Source organism: Phycodurus eques, chromosome 7, assembly GCF_024500275.1.
Source record: "Phycodurus eques isolate BA_2022a chromosome 7, UOR_Pequ_1.1, whole genome shotgun sequence".
Lineage (NCBI taxonomy): Eukaryota > Metazoa > Chordata > Actinopteri > Syngnathiformes > Syngnathidae > Phycodurus > Phycodurus eques.
Window position 1 is genome coordinate 9,270,389 of NC_084531.1, and position 27,007 is coordinate 9,297,395.

The window sequence follows — 27,007 nt, forward strand, 5'->3', positions numbered from 1 at the left end:
TAATAAATCAACTTTACTTAACACTTCTGATTTACAAGAAAAAAACAATAACGCTAGGGGGATGAAAAATAAAAATGATATGCTATGTACATCCATCCATTTTTTGTAACGCTTATCCTCACTTGGGTCGCGGGTTTGCTGGAGCCTATCCCAGCTAACTCCGGGGCGAGAGGCGGGATAAACCCTGAACTGGTTGCCACCCAATTATGCTATGCACATTTATACAAAAATACAGGATTCAATACAAGCAGTTACACTGGCAGGGGTGTCAAACTCATTTTTGTCACGGGATACTTTGTAAGTACAATTTCCTTCAGAATTCCGTTATGACTGAATCCATATAGATGTTTATTCGCCTCATCATATTATTACATATACTGTTGGATTGTTTTATTTCATACTTATGAAGCTACGTTCCATTATCTAATCATTAAGTTCCGTTTCCAAAACACTAGGGTGATACATGATTAAGTTTTATCCATGAAATTATGTAGGAGTTTAGATTACTGAGGAATGGTGGTTTTAATCTGACTCCCCCATTCTGTGATAACACCCAAGGCCAGAGAAAGCATCTGCTGAACAGTCATAACGAAACCTTCCTGATGTGTATAAAAAGTAGTCAGCTCAATAAACGAAGTGTCTCATTTAGTGGACTTGCACTCTGGTGTACAGTTGATTGAATGAACCCTGAGACTGAGCCCTCTGGTGTCTTTATTTTTTCCTCTCTTTTTAGACAAAGAAAACGAACGCACAGGGACGATTGAAGGTTCCATGATCTATTGACCATTGACAATTTGATGTTGTCCCTAACAATACACAACAAATGGAGGGATAACAAGTTTTGAAATCAGGAGACAAGGATAATAGTTTGTTCAACTACTGTTCAACAACAGGTTGGTAACAGATTATTGTTCATTACATATCACAATTTGGAATTTTGGTAAAGCTTTTAGCAAGAATCTTTGAAGTTGACGCACATGACTTGCTTTCACGAGGCACATAAAATGATGTGGCAGGCCGCATCTGGCCTCCGGGCCTTGAGTTTGACAACTATGAGTAACAGTTTTAATTGTCTGATTGAACTTGTTACAATTGTATAAAACATGGCTTCCTTCCTCCAAACTTACTTTTTATGTATCTGAAATTTAGACAACAGTATAAGTAGATTAACCAAATGCATCTACTTAAGACCTTCGCATATTGTTTTAAGAAAAACCAAAAAGAACATTTTCCAAAATAACAAAAAGCTTTCATCAATATAACATTTGACAAAAAATACAAAGGTTACACCAAAAAGTCTTTTCAAAAGGACAGTGAATTTCACAGTACTAAGATCCCATTTAACAATGAAGTGATGTATGGGTGTCACTATCAGTACGCAGCTGCGGAAGTCATGTGATCAGCTCCCGGGCTTTGTCTCGTTACCCGTATGTTCTCCAGTTAACCTCTGTCGCCGGAGTCATGCGTCAAATTCTTTAACGCAAATCCCAGTGGCTCTTTTCGTGATTTATTCGTTGTTTAGAAGCGGCCTGCACCGGTGGCTGGAAAGAAAACAAGAGAGCCTTCCCCAGGGTGGGTTTATTTTGTGCGATTTGGAACTGAATCAGAGATTGTCGAGGCAATCGCGGAAGAAGGTAGGTAAACGCGTGTGGTAGCCATTGTTGTGGTGGAGGCTGAGCGTGAGGCCTTCCCCTCGTGTTCCTTTCGACGCCTAAATCCCGTTTAGAACTCCACTTACAATGTATTACTACCTGGGAAATGTATCGACTGTCGTGGAATATATGTTAAATATTAAGCCGTTAACTTCATAACCAATGTAGCGTGTTGAGCTTCGTCGCTTCGTCCGCCATTAACACGCGAGACGTCAAATGGCCGCAAACACGGCTAACGAACATTCAGCGCAAAACCGGCAACCGAACAGTCTTTTTAACCCACAATTTCATTAAACACAAAAATTATAAGTTTAATTAAGTTACGGTAGATGCACTGAACAGTCAGCAGCTAGAACAAAGCTACTAAATATTAGCTATATTCACGACCTCACAACCGTTATCGTTAATTACGTTTGTCAATCTTTGCATTTAATAATAAGTAGATGTATCCTTTTGGTGCTGCTATGCTTATTCAAGCTTTAGCACGCCTTTACTTAGTTTACCCTAGAGTTTTGGTTTGCACAATGGTACTTTTTACTTAGGAGTTTCATTCGTTTCCGTGACAAATCTTGTAACTGAGTTCATTTCCGTATTAGCGAAAGACCGATGTGTTTCTTTCCGGGGCGATGCAGAGTTGTTTCGGCGGCCGATAACTGATATTTAGAGCCGCTTTAAAACGGGAAACTATTGGCAAAGATTTAAATGATGCAAACCCCAACACGTAACTTAAACCTTATTGAAACATCTTTTCAGATTAGCAACGTTGGTTTCAATAGATTTGTTTTAAAATTTGAACAAAGAATGGAGGGAGCTCTGCAGCATGTCCTTTTGAAGTTAAATGAAAACTTAGGTTAGGTTAGGGGTAGACCAAGGTTTTCTCAAATCAGTTAACCATATTGAGATGCAATTGACCCAATAACAGCCCCCCCAACACACCACATTGTTGTTGTTTTTTTATCAAGAAAACGTTTTACATATCCCTAATAATGAACCACTTTCTCCCACCCCTTGTAGCCAGGAGATGTCCTACTACTCGTCGTCTCGTAGTTCGTCCCGGGCCACCGACTGCAAGGTGTACGTGGGTGACCTGGGCAACGGCGCGGCCAAGGGGGAGTTGGAGCGGGCCTTTAGCTACTATGGCCCATTGAGGACCGTCTGGGTTGCCAGGAACCCACCAGGTTTTGCCTTTGTTGAGTTTGAGGACCCAAGAGACGCTGAGGATGCTGTGAAAGGCATGGACGGAAAGTAAGTCCAGTTTACTTTCATGTTGAGAAGAATAAAAACATGATCACAGTGAACTAGATTCTTAAATGGCGCAAGCGAATGTTACTGGACGCATTTATTTATAGAAGTGGTATGATTAGGCATCTCACGATAATTTTTTAAGTCTGTATATTTTCCCAAAAACTATCACAATAAATATTTTAATTCCTCTAAAATCATGAAAAATAAGGCCCTTATTATTTTGCATTCAAGTCAGTATTGTTATGCTTTCCTTTCTTGCTTCTCTATTAAGATGGCACGGTGGACGACTGGTTAGCACACCTTGCCAGTTCTGAGGACCTGGGTTCAAATCCGGCCTCACCTTGTGGGTTTTCAATGGGCACTCTGGTTTCCCCCCACATCCCAAAAACATGCATGGTAAAGCTGACTAGGAATAAGACAAATATTCTTTATACTACTAGAAATTTTGGAAGTGTTAAGTTTGTTCAAACTAAAATGAAGAAACCACCAAAACCCTTCTGTTTGGGTACATGATCCGTTTTACCCTTATTCCTTTCTGAACACCTTTGTCACGTTTTTCACTTTACATGACTCAGTGTAACCACTTACAGATCAGATGGTAGTATACTTGCCATTTTGTCCCAGTGACTCCACCGAGAAAATTTACAAACACCTTTTATGAATGTTATGTTTGCTTATGCTGTGTTTGTGAAGTTGTCACCTTCGTAATAAACAAGCCATTGTTTACGCACGTAAATATGACTGCTTCCGAGCAGAGGATCAAGTGGTTGCTCTGTGCACATATCACACGGCTGATTAAATATAGTGCACATGTATACACCTGGTTGGAATAGATTATTTTATGTCAACAGTTTTCATATTATCTTCAATCGGAATGACAAAAAAGTAGCGAATCTGGGCTAAAGCGCTACGTTACCTCGTCTTGCGGCCACGATTACGTTTTTACGATTGCACGTCATGGGTGCTTGCTGCACACGTTTGCAATTTTCTGTCTTTTGCTTTCATATTTTCCTATCAATTCGGCATCCCACACCACAGCAACCGAGCTTCGCTTCACTTGCGGCTTTTCAGTGACGATGTACTGTATTTTCACGACCATAGGGTGCACCGTATTAAAAGGCGCAGTCTCAGTTACGGGGTCTATTTCTGTATTGAAAACATACATAAGGCGCACCGTATTATTGGGCGCAGGCATGGTAAAACATACGTGAGCTTAAAACATACGGTAGCATGCATGCACCCTAAAACAATGTTTTTAAAAAGGCAGCGGGAGCAAAACTGAGTTCGGTTGTACTTTATATAAGTATTTAACAATGTACTCACGTTATTTTTTTTATCAATTCTCATCCACAAATCCATCAAAGTCCTCATGTTCTGTATCCAAAATTAACAGCTGGGCAAGTTCTCAAACGAACACGCCGGGTTCCCTCTCGTCATTGTTGGAGTCAGTCTCGTTGCCTTGGGGGCTGCTCAGCAATGATGCCGGCTTGCGCAAAAGCTCGGACAACAGTCAAAGCAGATAACCTTAGTCCAAGCATCCACAATCCATTCACATATGGTGGCGTAACTCGGCCGGCGCTGCCTCCCAGTCTTAGTAAAGCTGTGTTCGCCGTCTGTCATGCCGCTCGCAACTTCACTTTTAACGCCCTGTTTACACCAATTTCCAGCGGTTGGAGTTCCTTCATCAAGGATCCCGGAATTATGGCAAGCTGCACTTGGTTTTTGACAGCGGCTGTGAGATGGACGCGCATTGAGTCACAGATCAACAGGGACGGTGACACGTGGGGGGAAAAAACATCCGGTCTCTTTACGTACACCTCACTCAGCCACTCAGTTTCTCCTCGTCCATCCAGCCCTTTTAATTGGCCTTAATGATGACTTTGGCTGGAAATTTTTCGTTAGGCAGCGTCTTCCTCTTAAAAATCACCATAGTTGGCAGTTTCTGTCCATTACCATGGCAACCAAGCACAACAGTAAAAGCCGACTTCTCGTGCCCTGTTGTGCATATCACTACCGTGGTGGTCCCCTTCTTCTCTACAGTGTGGATGTCGGAAGTGAGCGGCACCTCGTCCATGTTGATGTGGTTGGGCTGGATGTGTTTGTCGGCAATCTTTTTACTGCAGTAGGAGCGGAAGATTTTCCTTGTAATCCGCCAGACCTTGCTGCGCCACGGTAGTCCTGGCCCGGATGGATAGATGGCGCTGTTTCATAAAACGAAAGCACCAAGACGGACCTCCTTGAAAATATAAAATTTTCATTTCTTCTGCAAGCGTTATTGCCCTCAGTCGAATGGTGACTGTAGAGACTCTTCTCCTGGCTGTTCTTTGCTCATTAATCCATTGCTCGAGTTGGTTTTCTAACTCGGGCCACCTCGCCTTGTTTCCGCAGAAACTCAGCTTTGTCTTCTTGACTTGGCGAAGTTCTTTTTCCTGCTTCCTCCTCTTACGCACCATGGATTCGTTGATCTTGAAATCTCTCGCTGCTGCTCAATTCCCAACGATCCTCCACGTAACTGACAGCTTGCAGTTTAAACTGTGGTTCGTAAGCGTGTCTCTTCGTAGGTGCCATTTACGGGGGTCCTTAGCCAAACCGATGTTGTTTTGCACAATGCACATACCGGTGCTGTATACCTACTGGGGGCGTGCCTTTAGCGTTGTCCTCCACGCGCACCCTTCCCCCTTTACATCCGCATGCTGTCCTCAGCCATGTCCGGTTTTCCTCTGTATAAGCAGCGTGTCGGCAGGAAATGCTCCCAGTCAGTCAAGCGGAGCGCTCATCGCACAACAACATTTATAGATTTTGGAACTCTGCACACAAGGCGCGCCGCATTATAAGGCGGCCCCGTCCATTTTGGAGCAAATTTGCGTCAGCGATGTCTTTGGGGTGAAATACCATTCTTTTGGAAGTCTGATGTAAAATATTTGCAACTGTGCGGTTGGACTGGGCTTTACGTAACTGGAATGCTAATAACCTACTAGCTCGGTTTCCTGATTCGTAATATCTTTGATTACCAAAACGCATGGCTCCCTCTGCTTTGTCGTCAAGTTTTTGCCTTGAACATTTGAAAGAATTCATAGTGTTTACATCATTTGTCCTCTTATGTTTCCCCTCTAAATCGGAAATTTATTTTTCCAATTTTTGTTGTTCCATGTCTCTATCCTTGTTGAGTTTAGATGAGAGACAACTAAATTTCCTCTCATGACTCCTTTTGCTGCTTCCCATAATGTAGAGACTGGTACCTTTCTGTTGTCATTTTGCTCTAGATATTTCCATTCTTCCTTAATATTCTGTACAACCTTTGAATTATTAATGGCTACATTTAGCCACCATAACTTTGAATTATTACTTTTATCCAGGTCAAGAGAGGACAAGCGGATCATGATCTGAAATTATCGGCTCTATATGGCAATTTTTCAGTTTGTCTCTTTTTTGGCACGCAAAAGGTATCTATTCTGGAATAACTATGTACTTTGGGAAAAAGGGTATCGTTATTTAGGGTGTTTTTGACGCCATACGTCGACCAAGCCCTTCTCTTTTATTAGACTCTGCAACGTCTTTGTTTTTCTTGAAATTGCGCCCTGATTTTTTCCCGTTTTCTGATTTTTCCTGTTTTATCCCCTCTCTGCATGAGGAGCTAAAACCTGACCTGTCCATTCCCTCCTGAGTTTATAGTCTTCCTTGTCATCAAGATGGGTCTGTTGGAGTAAGGCAATTGAGCAATTGTTTTTTTCAATTGGGACAAAAATAATGTCCTTTCTATGGGCTGATTAAGACCATTTATATTATAACTAACCACCTTGAGTACACCCATACCGTTAACTAAAAACAGACAAGACGCGTATGCCGAGAGCCACGGAACACTAAAAATCAACAACAGTGCAAACAACACTATAGAACCTAACATGTCCTTAAGAACTTCCATTTAACCAGTGGTTAGCCCTTGCAATAAGAATGATTGAAAACTAGTTAAGACCGTTCCACCCCAGATGTCTTTTGGGCAAAGAGCAAATGCTCTCTGGGGGAGGTGCACTTTGTGCAGTGGAGACGATCTCTCAGGAAGACCTGTGGTTGTGTTCAGATCGTCCAAAGCAGAGCTCTTGTTAAACAAACAGTGGTACATTCCACAATCCCCGACAGACTTCAGGTAATAAATGTTAATATTTGACTTGTAAGCCTCAAACCAAAATGTACAAACCATATTTTCCGATAAAAGAAAACCAGCCTAAACGATCACTTTACTCAACGACTTTTAGTGTTCCAATCGTTACCCTCCTTTTCATGAATGAGCCGTCTATCTTCGGTGTGTTGCGTCCTCTTCCGCGGGCTGCGTTGTCCAAGCATCTCAGGCCATCTCCATCTCCAGGACCTCTCTTTCATCCAGCACCACGTTCACTCCCAGTTGTTTTAGTGTGGGTTGTGCCTCCAGTAAAGAAGTGAAAACTTTGGTGCCAGAGTCCAGAAAATTCTCAGCTGGGCTTGGTAGGGTGACTGAGCCTTGTTTCTCGACTTAAGCCTTTTTATCACTTCACACATCTTTTTCCTCTTCCTCTGCACTTCAGTAGAATAATCTTGGTCAAAGTAGATTGTATGCCCCTCGAACTGAATGTTGCGTTGTTTCCATGCCTCTTGCAGCACTGCTTGTTTCACCTGAAAATCCAAGAAGCAGATAATAATGGAGCTTGGTGGGGCTATGCCTTCTGGTCTCGGTCCGAGCGCACGATGAGCTCTTTCCACTTTGTCGAGCCCATCTTGTAACTTTAGCGCACCTTTCAAAAAATGCTACACAAAGTTTATCATGTCATCCCTTTCAGACTGCTCGGCTACACCGTACATGCGTATGTTGTTACGACGTAGACAATTTTCCAGATTGTCACATTTATTGGCATGGTTGATTTCTCTGCGCAACAGGTAACTTAGCAACTTCTCGTGCTATATCTTTTTAATACTGAAAATTAAGTTTTTTTTTTAACCGGGATGTCTGGTATTTAGGGTCTGGAAATAGTGTGCAATTTTGATATTTCAAAAATGGTAGGAAGTCTCCATTTCTTACCAGATGTCAGACAACAACAACAAGGTTGAAGGTCGTCTTAACTGGCCCTTTGTTGTCCAAAGGCTACTGTGTGGGTCCCGTGTACGTGTGGAGATGTCAACGGGCATGTCCAGGAAGGGACGCGGTCGCCCCAGTCGACGCCAGTTTGACCCGAATGATCGCTGCTATCAGTGCGGTGACCGTGGCCACTATGCCTACGACTGCTACCGCTTCAGCAAGCGAGGAGGAGGCCGCCGCAGCAGGTGGGCGAGGGAGCACGTGCTTCCCAGCTGATTGATGCCCCAACAGACCTCCACAAAACTTTTTAACTCAAATTTTGTCTCCTGCAGCAGGTCTCGTTCCCGCTCTCGATCAAGGTCCAGGTCCCGATCGCGTGGGCGCCGCTACCGATCGCGTTCTCACTCTCGCAGCCATAGCCGCAGCCGGTAAGTAAGGCTCAGTGGAATCGTACCTTAAACCTTACATTCCTCATACTGGTTTACTTATTCGTGTGATCCTTTTTACTTGTTTTACTTGTGTTTTTTTTGTCTCCAAAAAAAACAGGAGCCGCCGTCGCTCTCCATCCTACTCCAGGCGCAGAAGCAGGTAACACACGTGGGCTGCAATAATTTCAGTTTCAATGTGCTCCTACCACAGCTGTGATTATCCAACCTGTTGTCTTGGTTGTAACATCAGGTCTGGCTCCCCGGCACGGTCCAAGTCTAGGACTCCACTGAGAAGGTAGGATGCTTTCAAATTTTGGACAAACATCTTGATTTGATTGCCGAAGTCACTGTCTGCTTGTCCCCTTGTGAAATTGATATTTAATTTGTGTTGTAAGGGCAAGTGCTTGCTATTACAAATGCAAAGTACAGATAGGTCCATAAGCGCAGGGCATATTTAATTTTTGTTCTCTTTTTTTTTTTAAGCTACGTATGACCTGACCCATCTGTCTAGTTTAAAAAGCAATGTGGCCATTGAGTACAAAAGCTTAAGCTTCAGCTCTTCAACTAATTTCTATCACCTTTTCTTTTTAGTACTGGTTTTAGTGTAGTATAAAAAAAAATTTTTTTTTTGTTTTTTTTTTAACCCCCATACAGTCGCTCCAGGTCTCGTTCACGGTCCAGGTCTGCACCAAGAGGCCGCTCTGCCTCGCGTTCCCGCTCTCGATCCCCGTCAGCCAATCACAAAAGGAACAGGTAAGCGGCCAAGCTGTCATTCGGAGCATTATAGGCCATCAAGTAGCTTTCTAGCATTTAGTCCTGTCCAGTCCGGCAAGTAACACTTGGCAGGAAGAAGCACCAGGAAGTTTTATGCAAGTCTGTCATATCTCAGCTGGAGCCACAGCTGTTGAGTCCTAGGAGAGGGTCAGTCGTCCAGCTAGTCACAACTTCAGGCAGGCGTGTTGACCAGGTCTTCCTTCCGAACTGGCCATGTTTCGCCAACGTCTACGCTACGAGACAAGCGACCAGAGGACCCGAACCCTCGACGCTGACCCATCTGAATCTTCCGTCTCTGTCGTCGGCCATGTTGGTGTGGCAGGGGAATAGAGGACCGCCACAAGGGGCTTGTGTGAGGTGTAGGGCCGAATAAGCAAAGATGTTTGTCTCAACTATTCAATTGAGTCTCTTTGTCGAAGAGCGTGTGAACTGTTGATGTTCTCTTGCTTCGCAAAATTCTTGTCACTAAATGAACTTTGGTTAATTTAAATGTATACGTGCTATGAATTGGTGATTCCCCGCCTGAGTGTGGCTAGACAAATTTACATACAGAGCTGCAGCTAAATCTGAGCATCTTTGCCGCACATTTTTGTTTATTTTCCATATTTTCTTTAAAGTGTGTGCTGGGAGCTGCGCACTGCGCTGACACTACAGCTGATCCCAGGCCCAGGGTCTGCCAGCTGGCGGTGTGTACGTCCTGCGGGAGGGTGACTTAAGCGCTGACCTGAGATCAGCCTTCGCCTGGCATTAGACAGCGAGAACCTCCCCCGGTGCAGTGATTGGGTGACCGTCTGTCCGACCGACGCACACGCTCAGACGAGATCAGCCCGCGCACTCTTACCGTTGTTCTCCTAGAGTCACCCAAGGCCGCCAGCCAGACGGCAGATCTACCAGAGCGCCAACACGAACAATTCAGAGTTTGACCATTTAAATTCCATTACCTACCTACCAGACCCCCTACTACCTACCTGCCAGAGCTCTGCGGCCTCTGTCTTAGCTTCTGAAAATGAGAGCAAGCTGACCAGAGATCAGTCTTCAAGAGCGTAGTCATCCGTCCTTCAGTGCTTTCATCCTTCGCTTCTCTGTACTTGTTGTTTCTGCCAGTGTCTCCAAAGGTAACGACAACCCCCTCCTCCCACCCCATCCTCTCTATCTACCCTCTTTACTCCCATGACGAGCTTGTTTCTGGTCAAAGCAAATGCACAGGCTTGATGTACAGTGGGGACGTGGTGGTGACAGACCTAAACGTTGAGAGTGAGCATGCTGTGAGTGAGTGACTGAGTGAGTGAGGGAGTGAATGTTGTCTCAGAGTGCACGGTTACAACATGGGCAGAAACTATTTCACGTGAACCTTTAGTGCTATAAATTGGCCAGACTGGTTGTCCCCCCCGTCCTCCCCCTCCCTGTGGTGTCTTTTTAGTAGCTGATGAAGAGTATAGCTGCAATTCTGTCCTCACAGTTCAAGCTGTCGCCAATTTTAAGTGGTCAGGTGACAAGACTGTTTTTACTTTGCCCTGGAGGTTTCCATTAGTTCTCATTTTAGAACTTCGATACATGTAAAACAGCCTTTAGGCCCAGCAAGTTACTCTTCACCAAGTGGCGTGTGTGTATTTCTGTCTGTGTGCGCGTGCATGTTTTGTGAGGGTGTTTGTCTTCGGTCTTCCATTCTCCCCTACAGCAAACTGACTCTTCACCGTTTCTGTTTCAGTCGTTCCCGCTCAGCAAGTCATCACCGAAGTCCAACACCAGGCGCCAACTGAATGAAGAACAAGACCCCACCCCGTCCGCTTTTACAACAGCCCTCCACATTGTTTTCCATGTCAGGTTATGTTTAATTTCTTTATTAGGTGATGTGCAGGTTGAGAGGACATCCTCCTTAATCCTTCATGTCCATTGCTTGTCGTTGATTCAACATGCTAAATATTGTTGACTTTTAACCCTGACTCCTTAGTGTAATAACATGGTTTGAACTCTTCATGAAGATGATCCTGGCCTGCATTCCTTTCCTTCATGATTTACATTTTTGTGCCGCACTGCCCTTTTTCTTCCTCTTAAACTCAAGCTAGGTGTGAAAAATGGATTTTTTTGGGTTTTTTTTGTCTGTCTTTCAGTTTATTCCTGTGTATTGTTAGGTTTTGTGGTAATTTTGTTAGATTTTTGGAAGGGCTGCTTAAACAGTTGTTCCTGCTTCTATTGTTTAAGGTGCAGTGGCTGTTTTATTTTTAAATAAATCTCTCCCAACATAACTACATGGTACTTTGTTGTCATTTTACTGTTATTGTTCATTACTTGATATCTAACAGTCAGGGCTTACTTGATATCTAACAGTCAATCTTCTCTGTTTGATAATCCGCTGAATCCCACATTCATCTCTTGCTGGTGCATCTTCTGCCACATTTTGTCCTTCCACGAGACCTTCCTTTGATATACTTGGACACAACACTCTGTGCCTCCTTAGCGATGAGCTTTTGTGGCTTACCCATCCTGTGGAGGGTATCATTGATGGTCGTCCCCATATTGAACCCAACTGAGACAATTGAACCAAACTAAAGCAATTTAATCACACATGGGGAAACCTGTACAGGTGCTTTGAATTTAGTTGATGACTATTGTGTGTGTGTGACACTCAATTTAAAGCATTTGTGGCCTGCAAGATTTGGGATAATTTCTTCACAATTACACCGTATTCATCCATCCATTGTCAACACCGCTTATCCTGGTTAGGGTCGCGGGGCGCTGGAGCCTATTCCAGCTGACTTCAGACGAAAGGCGGACTACACCCTGAACTAGTCGCCAGTCAGTCGCAGGGCACATATAGACACGGACAACCATTCGCACTCACATTCACACCGTCACTGAGTGGGAACTGATCCCACGCTGCCCGCACCAAAGTCAGGCGAGTGCACCACTACACCATCAGTGACACACAGTATTCAAATTTTTTAAATTCCTGATTTTGTGGGTTTTTATGAGCGGGAAGCCCAAATTATGTAAAAATAAACAAATAAATACTTGCTTGTTTAAATTGCGGGCCCTGAATCTATAATCTATGAAAGTTTAACTTTTTGAATGGAATTATGGAAATGATATTTCCATGATATTCAAATTTCTTAGAACGGGCCTGTACATAAGAATTATGTTATGGCCAGTGGCATCATTTTAGTGGGGCTGCAATGTATTAGTCATCGTTTCCTTAACATGTCAACCATAACCAGAAGCATGCTAACTCTTCGATATTTACTGCTGAGTCGTTTGGCAAATTACTCTCATACAAAACATTTGGTCAATCACAGTGCAGATTTTTTTTTATTGACATCAACATGTGACGAATCACAGTAAAGAAAGCAAATGCACTTAATCAGCAAGAAAGGTGAGAAATTTACTCATAGCAATATTATACAATTCGCCGAAAGCGACCGTCACCACAAATAGGATTACATGACAGTTTTACTTTACAAAGAGGAACCAGACAAAGATGTCCACTCTCACCAATGCTATTTACAATATTCATCGAACCTCTTGCTTTCGTTATATGTCAAAATGCTAATATTAACAGTAATCTGCTCGCCAGTGACTGAACACAAAATTAATCTGTATGCTGATGATATTCTTTATTTACAAGAACCCAAGTCTTCTCTTCAGGCAGTCTTCAATCGCATTAAAACATTTTCACAAATATCCGATTACTCTGATCAACTGGACAAAATAAACAATACTCCCAATAACAGCAAGCTCATGGAATCCTGCACTTCAAATCCCAGATTTGACTGGTGTCATCGGACCCTCCGCACCCCGGTCACCAGCTCTTCCGGCTCCTTCCCTCAGGTAGGCGCTACCGATCAATGCAAACTAGAACTAGTAGACATTCCAACAGCTTCTTCCCTCTTGCGATCAACTTTCTTAAACACCTGACCTACAATTCCATTACAACATGCTGGCAATTTTTTCACTTGAGTTCGTTGTCACATTTCTGTGGGGCCAATTATGTATTACTCGTGTACTCACTGTAGTTGTCTCGCCATGCTGCACTATTTGCATATACTGGCCACTCATGCCAGAGTAGCATCTGCTCCATTTGCACACTGATTGAGGAGTATCTGTAACATTTGCACAACCAACATTGTCCCAGATTATCGCACTATTCGTCACTTTAAACCGCATACACTCCTTGAAGTCTCAGCGCCCTTTGCACAATGGTCATTGTACCGGACTATTGCAATATTAGTCATTCGAACTGCTCTAAGTGCTAGAGGACTCTGCATCTTTTTGCACAATTGTCAAAAAAAAAAAAAAAAATGTACCGGCATTACCAGATAACTAGTAACACTTCACTGCTCAGTGACTGTTTTTTTCTTTCTGTCTCCAAAGTGTTCTGTAAATTGACTGTCTGTTGTCGTACTAGAGCGGCTCCAACTACCGGAGACAAATTCCTTGTGTGTTTTTGGACATACTTGCCAAATAAAGCTGATTCTGATTCTGATTACCCCATTCCTATAGGAAACATTCAGTATTTCAGTATTAATACTTTGCAGAAAAACTCACAGAGCTAACCAATCTAAATTAGACACCACTTCTGGAAAAAATCTCAGTTGAATTAAGATGCTCGAATAACTTGCCTATATCACTACTGGGAAGAATAGCCTCATTAAAAATGAAAACCTTACCTCAAATAAATTATTTATTCTCAATGATTCCATTTAAGACCACATTTTAAAGGTTTCAAACATTAGATTCCGCTGTAATACATATTTATTTAAAATAAATAAGAAAAATAGAATTAGTTTATCCACTCTTCAGAAAAGTAAACAGGAAGGAGGCCAATATGCTCCCAACTTTAAAGACTATTATTTAGCTAACCAATTACATCACCTCATCAAATGGATGCACCACAATGAGGAGCATCATTCTTGGCGAGAATTGGAACAGATAGACTGCTACAACATCAAACTCCCAAAACGCCTATTTATTTACACAAGTCTTAAATGCCATAAATGCTTCAAGAACCCAATAATCACATCCACCTTAACGGCTTGGTGGAAAAGTTTAGAAGCTACAGGATCTCAATTAGCTCCCAGTATGCTCTCCCCAATCTGGCACAATACAGATTTCGAAATTAACAATATACCCCTTTATTTTAACACACGCGAACAACATGGAATTGACCACCTACAACTATTTAACAATATTTTTAGGACACGTGATTAACTGTTCAAAGAATTCCAAATAACAGGCGGAAACTTTCTTCAATACAATAAATTAAAAGCAGCAATAAATAAAAGAATACCAACACACCAGAGCACCCTTGAACCACCAGAGTTTGTTAAGCAAATAGTGAAGCTTCTTCCGCAAAGGAAAAAAAATCTCTCAAAAATTTATAAATTAATGTCATGCACTTAATCAATGCACTTACCAATCACTAAATGGGAAGAAGACCTTTCTATGTCCGCTGAGTGTAATTACTGGACACAGATATGTAACAATACGTTTAGAATGACAAAAAACACAAATCTACATCTTATACAACATAAAGTGCTCCATAGAACACACTTTACTCAATACACTGTGCATAAAATGGGCTTCTCTCCATCTAATATATACGCGCAATGCACCACAAAATACCCCAGAGACCTATTTTCATGTGATATGGGAATGCACACCAATTCCATGCTTTTGGTCTTTGGTTACGCAGAAACTCTCTTATATTTTGAACTGCAGGATTCCACTTTCCCCAAGATTGTGCATACTTGGCGACTTAAGCACAATCGACCTCCCTAATAAATATTCCCAATCATTACTCGTCGTGTTAGCTACCGCTAAGAAAACAATTCTATTAAACTGGAAAAACAAACAAGTTAACATATTCAGTGCCACTGACTGCTTTAGAAGTCAAATATCCATGTTAACTGGGAGGCCTGGCACTGAATGAGTTAACATCAATCACTGGCTAAATCTAATCATAGAATATATTAGAAAAAATATCAGAGTAACAAAAAAAAATCAATGACATATTGTATATACAGTGGGGCAAAATGTATTTTGTCAACCGCCAATTGTGCAAGTTCTCCCACTTAAAAAGATGTGAGGCGCCTGTAATTTTCATGATAGGTTAACCTCACCTATGAGAGACAAAATGAGGAAAAGAAATCCAGAAAATCACATTGTCTGATTTTTAAAGAATTTATTAGCAAATTATGGTGGAAAATAAATATTTGGTCACCGACAAACAAGCAAAATTTCTGGCTCTCAAAGACTTGTAACTTTTTCTTTAAGAGGCCCCTCTGTCTTCCACTCGTTCCTGTATAAATGGCACCTGTTTGAAGTAGTTATCAGTATAAAAGACACCCACAACCTCAAACAGTCACACACCAAACTCCACTTTGGCCAAGACCAAAGAGTTGTCAAAGGACGCCAGAAACAAACATTGTAGACCTGCACCAGGCTGGGAAGACTGAGTCTCCAATAGATAAGCAGCTTGGTGTTAAGACATCAACTGTGGGAGAAGTTATTAGAAAATTGAAAACATACAAGACCACTGATAATCTCCCTCAATCGAGGGCTCCACGCAAGACCTCACCTCGTGGGGTCACAATGATCACAAGAACTGTGAGCAAAAATCCCAGAACCATATGGGGGGACCGAGTGAATGACCTGCAAAAAGCTGGGACCAAAGTAACAATGGCTACCATCAGTAACACACTGAGCCTGCAGTGCCAGACGTGTCCCCCTGCTTAAACCAGTACATGTCCAGGGACCGTCTGAAGTTTGTTAGAGAGCAATTGGATAATCCAGTAGAGGATTGGGAGAATGTCTTATGGTCAGATGAAATCAAAATAGAACTTTTTGGTGATAACAAAGTATTGAGATGAACTTTCGTTATTGACCAAATACATATTTTACACCATAATTTGCTAATAAATTCTTTAAAAATCAGACAATGTGATTAGCCACTCCCACCACACTTCAGTTGTCTAGCTGGGTTCACAACCTTTGTCCTGCATGCTTCTTCTCCTGTCCTTGTCCTATCCTTCCCTCACAGGGTTGCCCCATGCAACACTCATATCTAATGTGTCATTGTTCTAGCTATATAAGGATTCTCATCTTGTTTACAGTTAGTGCTTTGTCTTTTGTCTCCTTTTCTCACTCCCCTCGAGAAACTTTGTTCCGTTCGACTTATCGACTCTGATTCTCAATAAATATCACAGTGAAACTGTTCCGGCATAAAAGGGATACAGATCCTCCATTCTGCTTGACCTAACAACCGAACAGGACAAAAAAGAAAACTCTTATCTGCAGTACAATAACATCAGATCATCTAAATATTTTATCACTAATTGCAGTTTACGTTGACATCATTATTTTGACTCCCCGTTCTTTCTCTTGGTTTTGGTGGATTTTTACTGTAGTGGAGCGCAGGTGGAGACAGGCTTAAGAAGTGACACATGGAACGTCAGATGAATTTTGAGAGATTACGGAAGTTTTATCTGAACAGATGTGGGATTGATGATTTTGGTGATAGGGGAGGGACCAATAAAGAGCGGAGTGAGTTTACGAGATTCGATTTGGAGTGGGAGGTCACGGGAGGAAAGCCAAACCGTTTGACGTCCTTCCAAATGGCCTGGACCCTGCGCAGGTGATCCCTCACTGCAGGAACCGCGACCGCATGCTCTTGTTCCCTCAACAACGGAGGTTGGAAACCATAACAGGCCATGAACGGGGACATACCAGTGGCGGAGCTGGTGAGAGAGTTGTGGGCGTATTCAATCCAGGGGAGTAGTACTGTGAAGTCCAACGCCCATGGAGAAAAAAATAGAAATACAAATGTGGGCATGTACTGTATACCGCATGCCTGAGGCTGGGCACAGCAATTATCATGACAGGTTTCCTGTCTTTATTTGAAAGTAACCAACCAGCAATGGAGGGAGATAAGAAGGAAGGTCAGAGGGGAAAAGAAGGAAGGTCAAATAGAAAAAGAAAATGTTTATTGAGAAAAATATTAAGCAGATAAAGCTCAAAATAGTCTTTCATACAAACTATACACCTAATTTACTGTTAGTTTGTTTTTCTTTTTGCACTGATTGAAAAATAAAAGTAATGTTTCAGAAGAAAAATGTTTTTAAATACACAATTTATACACAATATGCACACACACGCACCACACACTCACACACAACGCGCGCTCGCACCCGTTTTCTGCCCTGCTTCTCCTCACGCGGGTCGCGGGCGTGCTGGAGCCTATCCCAGCTATCTTCGGGCGAGAGGCGGGGTGCACCCTGAACCGTTTGCCAGCCAATCGCAGGGCACATGCCATATGATTGAAAAGTAACTCCCTATTTTTAAGTTCTTGTAATTTATTTCTAAACTATAATTCTTACAAGAAATGAACATGAGAAGAAAGTGTATTTCATGGAGTTTTATTTAAAATTCGATATGGGCGCCAGCATTAGCCACCAGTTTCTCAAGCCGCCTGGGAACTGCATTAACTGATTTCACAAGGAACTCTTGTGGGATGGAAGACATAACTTCTCGTATTCCCCCTTCAAGTTCTTCCAAAGTCGTTGGTTTGGTAGAATAGACTTGCTCCTTTGATCATGGAACATACACAAAAAAATTGAGAAAAAAACCCAAAAAACAATATATATATATATATATATATATATATATATATATATATATATATATATATATATAATTTTTTTTCTCATATATATTCTGGTAACCAAATGTATTTTGTCATGCATATAATGTATATATCATTGGGTGGATTTGGATTTTTTTAAAAGCAAAAACGCTGAGAAATGTTTATTTCCTATTGGCTGCGGCTACAGTGACGTTTAGATTGACATGCGGTTCGGCCTATCAGAAATAACAATACCGGGAAGTGTTGAGAAGACTAAACCCTGGAGTTTTGCTTGAAGTTGCGCCTCCATTTCATAGCTTCGACAATTAAACACCATCCTTTTAAAATCCGGACAACATGGCAACCGCGGCGAGCCGATATTACAGCGAGGATGGCAGGGCAACCAAAAGACAGAAAACCGACGGAATGTCCACGGTGAGTAAGTTTGTGTGGGTGTATTTGGCTTGCCCGCACAATGAACGTGAGAGCGCCATCTGATTAAAAAAAAAAATGCGCAGCTTCCCTCTGGAAGTCTTCAATTTTGTTCCTTTTGCGTACAGCTATTTCTATCCTATCCTCTAAATGTCTGCCTAACGATGCAAGTGTTACTTGGATCCCAAATTGTCGGGTCGACCGTAATATGCACGGTAAAAAGGCGGCGTTTGCGGGCGTTTTACCCCGCTGGGCCTACCCGTAGCTAGGCTTTGTTCTCGCGCCGGTAGCTACGTAACCTTCAGCTAGCAGGGTTGGTAACTGGTTAGCCTTGGTTTTACCTGACTGGCAACGTGCTGTTCAAGTGCAAATGCTAGTCCAGTAACAATATTTATTTTGTAATGGAATAATATGCAAATTATTATTCGATTACAAATTATTTTTGAAGAGATAAGCAGTTGTACTTTGTGGCCCTGCCGCTAATTTAATGAGCTAACTCAGCCCCCATTTATATACTACGTTTGACGATAAAACAGCAAATATTAAGCGCTTGTACATATAACGTCGACTCTCACGTGATCCCTCCCGGCGCAACTTGGCGACGAGGTGGTCAATGTGGAATGTATACAGTGAACCCCGCTATTCGCGACATCACATTCGCATTTATTTCCCCGTGGAACGTTGAGATCTCCTCATTGCGTTTTGTGGATGTCACGTTATAAAAGTGATGTTGGCTAGCGACCAGTTCAGGGTGTATACCGCCTCTTGCCCGGAGATAGCTGGGATAGGCTCCAGCACGCCCGCGACCCTAGTCTGGATAAGCGGTACAGAAAATGGGTGGATGGATGTATTATGACACTAAGGAGGCAATCATGGCTCGTTCTCACTATCCATATTTGTGATAGGGCTACGAAGACCCCCACAAGACCCTTCCATCCGTGGTAGTGCACGTCCGAGGACTGGTGGATGGCGTTACGGAGGCGGACCTGACTGAGGCCCTGCAAGAGTTTGGAGCCATCAGGTATTGAAACCGTAGATCAAATTTCCATTGTTATGATCAAGAAAATGTGCTTTGATTAGTTAATCTACCCCTTCATTATGAGGAGTGGTCATGTCTTCAATAGTGTCACCATATTTCAAAGAAAGAAGCAGCTCTTTTTTTAGAATGGTACAAAATGGAGTGCATTCCCATAATTTTTCGATAAACTACCAGCCCATTTTACACAGTGCCCTTTAAGGTGCCCCAAGCCATAACGAAACATACAATTGCACATCGGGGTGGGAATGCTGAGTGAGACTTCACACCCAGCATTCACAATTTACACAAGCTTAGTTTAACAAGTTACACCAGTATAATTTCAGAGGATGAGAGGTTCTGAGCACTGACCATGATTGAAATGCTGTATTGACGTGGCTCAATTTTGTGGACTAACGTGCACGCTAACACTCAATAACATTCCCACTCGTCTCACCGCAAAAGCTACGTAGTGTTGATGCCCAAGAAACGGCAGGCGCTGGTGGAGTATGAGGACATGAACGGCTCGTCCACGGCGGTGACTTACGCTGCTGACAACCAAGTGTATATTGCCAGCCACCCAGCCTTCATTAACTACTCCACCAGCCAGAAGATTTCCAGGCCGGGCGACTCAGACGACTCGAGGAGCGTCAACAACGTCCTCCTGCTTACCATCATGAACCCCATTTACCCCATTACTACGGTGAGTGAGTCAAAAGATATGGATTAACCTGTGCTCTGTCTCTCTATAACAGATACCATGTTTTTCCATACAGGAGGTGCTCTACACCATTTGCAACAACTGCGGCCCAGTCCACAGAATTGTCATCTTTAGGAAGAACGGTGTGCAGGCCATGGTGGAATATCCTTTCAGAGACATAAATATCACATGGACTTTCAGGGGGTTTACAGTATTTTTCCATTTAGAATCTCCACCGAAATTCCTCTCTTTATCAAGAAGATGATACTTTCTGGCATAGATGTGCAAGCAAACCTGTTTGACAATGGTTGGGCAAAGTCTGCATTCTTCAATCCGGCCCACTAAGCATTTACATGATCAAGAGTCCTGGGGAGGGAAATAATTTGCATGAATTTGGATTTCCCCCTCCTAAAATTGGCCAGTGTATTTTATTTATTCATGTAAAACATATTTTAAAATATTTACAGATTATCACCGACAGGCGTAATACTCACTTCTCCAAAACTATTATTTTTGAGGAAATTTAAGTTTATTAAACGTGGTGTTGAGAGCAAGTTATTTTCAATAATTTGAATTGGTTAATAATTTGTTAAAAAAAGAAAAACATTTCAAACCATCATGTAATCAATCCATACTTCTGCTAGTTATCGCAGCATACACGGGGAGCCCGCTATCCTGATTTCTGGGTTTGGTCACGTGACATTAACAATGCAAGCGTGAGGGCCCGTGTGACGTTAATTTCAGTCGACACCAGAGGGCGATATTGCCCAACATGGACGCCCCATGAGATTGGTGAAAATGGAGATTATCTGTTTAATTCTTATTCCGCAAATGCCGTATTAATAAGAGTGCCATGTTTCGACTAGTCGAGGCCCATTCAACATATTTTTGTCCCGAAAAATTTTGGGTTTCCTTCCCGTTTAAAATATTTTTTTGTATCTCATCTACAAATGACCTGGACCATCGGTTGGTTTCAAAACTTTGTCCACCCCAAATTTGTTGGACCCAAATGGAGGTGGTTGTGATTAGGCTTGTGTTGGATTTATCTCACCCAACATTATAAAAAATAGACACAAAAGGAATGAAGACGCTGGCTTCTTTTTCTCATGAGGAGGGCGCATGGGAGATTGTTCAGGTTACAGCCTCTCAACACGCTCTAAACAATCTCCCCCGTCGCTCCTACATTTATTTGAAAATAGGAGGGTTTTACAAGACATAATGTTCTAAGCACTAAGACACAACATAAATCATGGGAAACTTACGGTCGAGGGTCCAAATGGGTCACTCGTTATTGGTTCGCCGATTATCACGTTGTTTTGTTAGCCCCTTTCGCAACAGTATCGTTGGGATTTATCATCTTGTGCCTTTCGCACGGACACAACACAAAACATGGGACCAGACCAACACCTGTCACGTCCCCGACCACATCTGATCACGTCCTTGGTCAAGGCGCCCTTCCATCGGATGATGCTGAGTCATCTTCTTGAAGGCGAGACATCTTTCTTTCTAAAAAATTGTCCATAATACTAATGCAAGCTAAGCAAATAAATGATAACTTCTAAAATATATCTAACAGCTTGTCATAATAGGGAAGGGAAAAAGAATATATCGCAATCAACGATAGTATTGTCATTTTTGTTTTTATGCCACTGATATGATGGAGCATAATTCAAGTGCATCCTTTTTAAGGACAACTTTTGATTCTAAAGAATGATCGTTGAGATTGAAATTTACAACAATAAAAAACATTTTGGATGAATATAACACTCTGGCTCTGTTCACAAAAATTACATAAAAAAAAAAAATTGAACATTTGGCACAGAGGTGTAGAGTCATCAACCCACTAAAGAGGCCAAAAAATGTCTTGTAAATTTGAGACTCAACAGAGAAGTGTTTTTAAAAAGCTTTCCAAATTTGAATGAAAAAACAATCACCATGAATGTAAAATAAGCCTCTGAAGTCCAGAAAAATAAGGCCCGTCCTCGAGCTGCAGGACTGTGGTCGTGTCTACTGGAGGCAGCCCTTCACCTGTAAATCAAATAATAATAATAATAATAATAATAATGCTTAAGTCAACTACTGGCTGAATACCATGTGCCGATCCGCATATGGTTAATAAACGGTTAACTTTCCTGTCTGTGTGTTGTGTGGGGACACACGCACAACAACTCCGAGCGAGGCGCTGACATTTTCATGTTGGCGTAGTCGAGCAAGCGTTTTAGCTCCTTAGCTTGCGGGCTAGCGAACATAATAAACGGTTAACTTTACCCTAAATGTCCCTTTTGTTTGGAAAGATGCGCGGCACATGGAGCAAGGCTGTGGAGTATTGGACAGAGCCTCCGCTGTTCCACGAGCCTACTAGCGGTTAATACGTACTAGCATAGCTTCTAGTAGCAGGCCACTTTGCAGTGGAGCCGTCTGACTTCCGCCAGGTCATGACAGCAATGAGAATTTATCAAGTCTGTAAAAAAAACTCGAGTCGATATAGTAATTTCCTTTACATGCCTAGTTGTGGTGACTTAAATGTCATTGCACTCACAGGACAACTTGACCCCTTAACTCGCTGTTACATTTGACTCTGTACAAAGCGCCCAGCGAGCCAAAGCTTCTCTCAATGGAGCTGACATCTACTCTGGATGCTGCACGCTGAAGATCGAATACGCCAAGGTAAACCCGGTGAACCCCACACTGCAATAATCTTTTTTTTTTTTTTTTTATAAATCATGTTTATGCAACATGCCATTGTTTCATGTTTCCTCAGCCAACTCGTTTGAATGTGTTCAAGAATGACCAGGACACTTGGGACTACACTAATCCCAATCTGGGTGGCGCAGGTAACACCACACACACACACACACGCACACACACACACACGGACATGACGAAAACTTGCTTAGTACAAACATGTACATATCACAATGTTAACACCACCGAATGTCACAAGTAGTTCTCATGTGATGTAGTCACCCAGCAGAGGGAACATTCTCATCTTCAACACAAAACACTGTTGTGACATCAGCGCTTGAGTAGCAACCCACAATTTGCCAGCGACTGTGTGGCGGGAATGTCAGGAGCGCTTTGTCACGGAAACTATGCGACATATACGTATACCTTGTTACTGGTGTTTTGTCACCACTTGTTCAGCTCAGCCAGCCTGAACATTGTTAATGTCACACCATTGCTGCTTTAGTGAGGCTTTAAGTTACTGGTATATATTGGAATCTTTTAAACTAGTGGTTCACAAACATTTTACACCAAGTACCACCTAAAAAAAAAATAGAGAGCGCTCAAAGTACTACCACCATGACCATGATTAAAATACAACCCCAGTTCCAATGTAGTTTGGACGTTGTGTTAAACATAAATAACAGAATACAATGATTTGCAAATAATGTTCAACCTACATTTAATTGAATACACTACAAAGGCAAGATATTTAATGTTCAAACTGATAAACTTTGTTTTTAGCAAATAATCATTAACTTAGAATTTTATGGCTGGAACACGTTCCAAAAAGCTGGGACAGGTGGCAAAAAAGACTGAGAAAGTTGAGGAATGCTCATCAAACACCTGTTTGGAACATCCCACAGGTGAAGAGGCTAATTGGGAACAGGTGGGTGCCATGATTGGGTATAAAAGGAGCTTCCCTGAATTGCTCAGTCATTCACAAGCAAAGATGGGGCTAGGTTCACCTCTTTGTGAACAAGTGCGTGAGAAAATCGTCGAACATTTTAAAGACAATGTTCCTCAACGTGAAATGGCAAGGAATTTAGGGATTTCATCATCTACGGTCCATAATATCATCAAAAGGTTAGAGAATCTGGAGAAATCACTGCATGTAACCGGCAAGGCCGAAAACCAACATTAAATGCCCGTGACCTTCGATCCCTCAGGCGGCACTGCATCAAGAACCGACATCAATGTGTCAAGGATATCACCACATGGGCTCAGGAACACTTCAGAAAACCAATGTCAGTAAATACAGTTCGGTGCTACATCCGTAAGTGCAACTTGAAACTCTAGTACGCAAAGCAAAAGCCATTTATCAACAACACCCAGAAACGCCGCCAGCTTCTCTGGGCCAGCTCATCTAAGATCGACTGATGCAAAGTGGAAAGGTGTTCTGTGGTCTGAAGAGTCCACATTTCAATTTGTTTTTGGAAATTGTGGACATCCTCCGGGCCAAAGAGGAAAAGAACCATCCGGACTGTTATGGATGCAAAGTTCAAAAGCTAGCATCTGTGATGGTATGGGGCTGTGTTAGTGCCAATGGCATGGGTAACATAGACATCTGTGAAGGGACCATTAATGCTGAAAGGTACATACAGGTTTTGGAGAAACATGTGCTGCCATCCAAGCAACGTCTTTTTCATGGACGCCCCTGCTTATTTCAGCAAGACAATGCCAAACCACATTCTGCACGTGTTACAACAGCGTGGCTTTGTAGTCAAAGAGTGCGGGTACTATACTGGCCTACCTGCAGTCCAGACCTGTCTCCCATTGAAAATGTGTGGCGCGTTATGAAGCGTAAAATATGACAACGGACACCCCTGACTGTTGAACAGCTGTAGCTGTACATCAAGCAAGAATGGGAAAGAATTCCACCGATAAAGCTTCAACAATTAGTGTCCTCAGTTCCCAAACATTTATTGAATGTTGTTAAAAGAAAAGGTGAGTGGTAAACATGACCCTGTCCCAGCTTTTTTGGAACGTGTTGCAGCCATAAAATTCTAAGTTAATGATTACTTGCTAAAAGCAATAAAGTTTATTAGTTTGAACATTAATTATCTTGTCTTTGTAGTGTATTCAATTAAATATAGGTCGAGCATGATTTGCAAATCATTTTATTCTGTTTTTATGTTTAACACAACGTCCCAACTTCATTGGAATTGGGGTTGTACAAGCATAGTAGGCCAAAGTGTTCATAAAATAATACAGAATCTATGTTTAAGTATATGTAATATTGTAAGCCACTATAACCTTATGCACAGTTTGAACATTACTATCGGAAAATGAACAAAAAAACAACAACCTCATTGTTCAATGAAAATGTTTTGCACATAAAGGTTGACTACAAATTGTACCCAAATAAAGACTTGAAAACTAATAGTTCTTAAAGATTAAAGCATATACAGTCGACTCTCGCAATACTCATGGTTTGGCACCTGAAAATTCACCTATTCATGGATTTTTTTTTTTTTTTTTTAAATTGACTTTTTTTTTTTTTTTTTTCTGTGTTTCTTTGGGGGGTGGGGGACCAGTCCCCAAAACCCTTATTGATGGTTTATCCCCGTTTATTCAGGGATTAAAATAAAATAAATATATATTTATTCAATGCAATTCGAATGGGTGTCAAGTGTACCCAGATGTTTTGTTATTTGCAGTTCGGCCCGGTCCCTATCCCCTGTGAATAGCGGGCATCCACTGCATATCGAACTTGAAAGTTAAATACAATTAAACTGTACTTGGGTAGAGATTTTTATTTTTTTGCATAGCAGTAGAGAGAGCCCATGGACCACACTTGAATAATCACTTCTATAAACCATTTAACTGTGCAGACAATGGTCTTGAGTAGCAGTTGAACAAAGCTGACCAATGTTAAGATGTCAAAACAAAATGTGGTGTAATGCGAGGTGATTTCAAACACTTAATTGGAATAAAGGTGTAAAGAAAAAAAAAAGTTGAATCACTTAACTTCAACTGGGAGTGGAAATAAACAACTTGAAGCAAGCATTTTGCCTTTTTTTGTAAGTATTGTTCACTATATGGCAAACTCTTCACTGACACCATCTTATCGTTTGTAACAAAATTTTTTGCTTGCAAGTCGAGTCAAAAGCATCGGCCGAGCGACGATGGCTCGTTTTCCCATAAACTCGTAAGTCGGCACATTCATACGTCGAGGTACAACTACAATTTCCCTGAAAATTTGGGTCAAGTTACAAATTTTGTGCTTCAGTTTTTTTAAGAAGATAAATACAAACATGTTTTTTTTTTTGTTCTTGGTGTTTCAAGTAAAATGAAGAAAACTAAATCTGTGCTGGAAATTAAATACTTGTTTAAATACTTGTTTGCTGAACAGAGCTCTTGTCAGGCTGTGAGACGGTGTTTAAAAGTTTTGGGACATTTGGACATTCATGCTTTAATTTTAACTAGCCATTCATGTCCCACATAGACTTAATGTTTTAATCTTGCGATCTCGTGAGATGCATTCGTATCAGCCACTTTGCGTTGGCATTCTCGCGCACACAGCTGCAGCTTGTCAAATGTGCACTTCCATCTTTTAACATTTTCTTCCCCCTTGAGTCTTTTTCTGGAAACACAACTGATCCCCGACAGTTACATTCGAGCACAATTGCGATAAAAGCACAGGAGGGGAGCAGCAGACACACGCTGACATCACCGCCGCCACCTTGTGTTCTCCACTGAGGACACAACCACTCTTACACCCCTCAGTCAAGACTCTGTAGGACTTTATTTCCTCTCACTCACTGCTCCGCACCGGAGCCTTGACGACAGCGCACACGTCTACAAGGCGCCGAGCTACGCTTGGTCCCAGACACACCGTGGCGCTCCAAAAGCTTCAACACCACACCCCCCCATCATCATCACCGCCACCCCAAAATGGAGGCCGACACCAGTGAGGACAGCACACCCACCCAAAACTGACAAAAAGGGCCACACTGATTCGTCAAAACCACCACACACCGCAACTGATCCAAGCACGGAGAGCCGACTGATGAAGACACTGCTGACAACACCTCCACCAGAACAGAACACGCAGGCCCATTTCTGCTGACTCAGCCTTGTCCTTCTCTACATGCCTCCTTGTATCGATGCTTTGTCTCCCATCTTTCAGAGTCTAGAGGCTGGCTAAGTCCTTCCGTGTGAGGCCGCGTTGCCTCAGGGGTCGGCCTCCCTTCCTCCCTTCCTAAGCGGACTGTTCCAAAAAGGGAACGAAAAAGGGGACCTTCCAGAAAGTGGGACCGGGCGGCGCTTGTTAAGACGCCGAGGTGGCCAGTTGTATCTATCTCCCTCCGCAAAAGAGGCAATGGGTGTGCGATGAAATGAGTTGTGGAATGGTGAAACTACCGCAGCCT

The 27,007-nt window shown here is 42.3% G+C and overlaps 2 protein-coding genes across 9 annotated transcripts in view; both read left to right on the forward strand.

Annotated features, from left to right (window-relative positions):
* The first annotated feature begins 679 nt into the window (after positions 1 to 679).
* Positions 680 to 11,392, forward strand: srsf7a (serine and arginine rich splicing factor 7a). Of its 6 annotated transcripts, none has more exons than XR_009768919.1 (9): positions 680 to 893; positions 2,667 to 2,897; positions 8,010 to 8,189; positions 8,277 to 8,372; positions 8,491 to 8,532; positions 8,623 to 8,667; positions 9,027 to 9,125; positions 9,764 to 10,261; positions 10,855 to 11,392. XR_009768919.1 is itself a non-coding variant. In XM_061681999.1 (8 exons), exons 2-8 carry the CDS (start codon positions 2,674 to 2,676, stop codon positions 10,904 to 10,906), a joined length of 738 nt encoding a protein of 245 aa, XP_061537983.1. In that variant the 5' UTR covers positions 1,412 to 1,634; positions 2,667 to 2,673; the 3' UTR covers positions 10,907 to 11,392. The 6 variants fall into 6 exon arrangements, 3 of the variants coding, with proteins under 3 accessions (XP_061537983.1, XP_061537984.1, XP_061537985.1); XR_009768918.1 differs by lacking the exon at positions 680 to 893 and adding an exon at positions 1,412 to 1,634; XR_009768920.1 differs by lacking the exon at positions 680 to 893 and adding an exon at positions 1,412 to 1,634 and having other exon boundaries at positions 8,280 to 8,372.
* Positions 11,393 to 18,030: 6,638 nt separating this feature from the next.
* The window catches only part of LOC133404923 (heterogeneous nuclear ribonucleoprotein L-like), a 20,319-nt gene continuing 11,342 nt past the window's right edge, over positions 18,031 to 27,007 (forward strand). For all 3 annotated transcript variants that reach the window (XM_061681450.1, XM_061681452.1, XM_061681451.1), the window contains exons 1-6: positions 18,031 to 18,198; positions 19,101 to 19,216; positions 19,676 to 19,913; positions 19,987 to 20,072; positions 22,481 to 22,577; positions 22,672 to 22,744. In XM_061681450.1, coding sequence (XP_061537434.1) covers positions 18,121 to 18,198; positions 19,101 to 19,216; positions 19,676 to 19,913; positions 19,987 to 20,072; positions 22,481 to 22,577; positions 22,672 to 22,744 — 688 coding nt within the window. In that variant the 5' untranslated portion in view covers positions 18,031 to 18,120. The remainder of the gene's footprint in view (positions 18,199 to 19,100; positions 19,217 to 19,675; positions 19,914 to 19,986; positions 20,073 to 22,480; positions 22,578 to 22,671; positions 22,745 to 27,007) is intronic.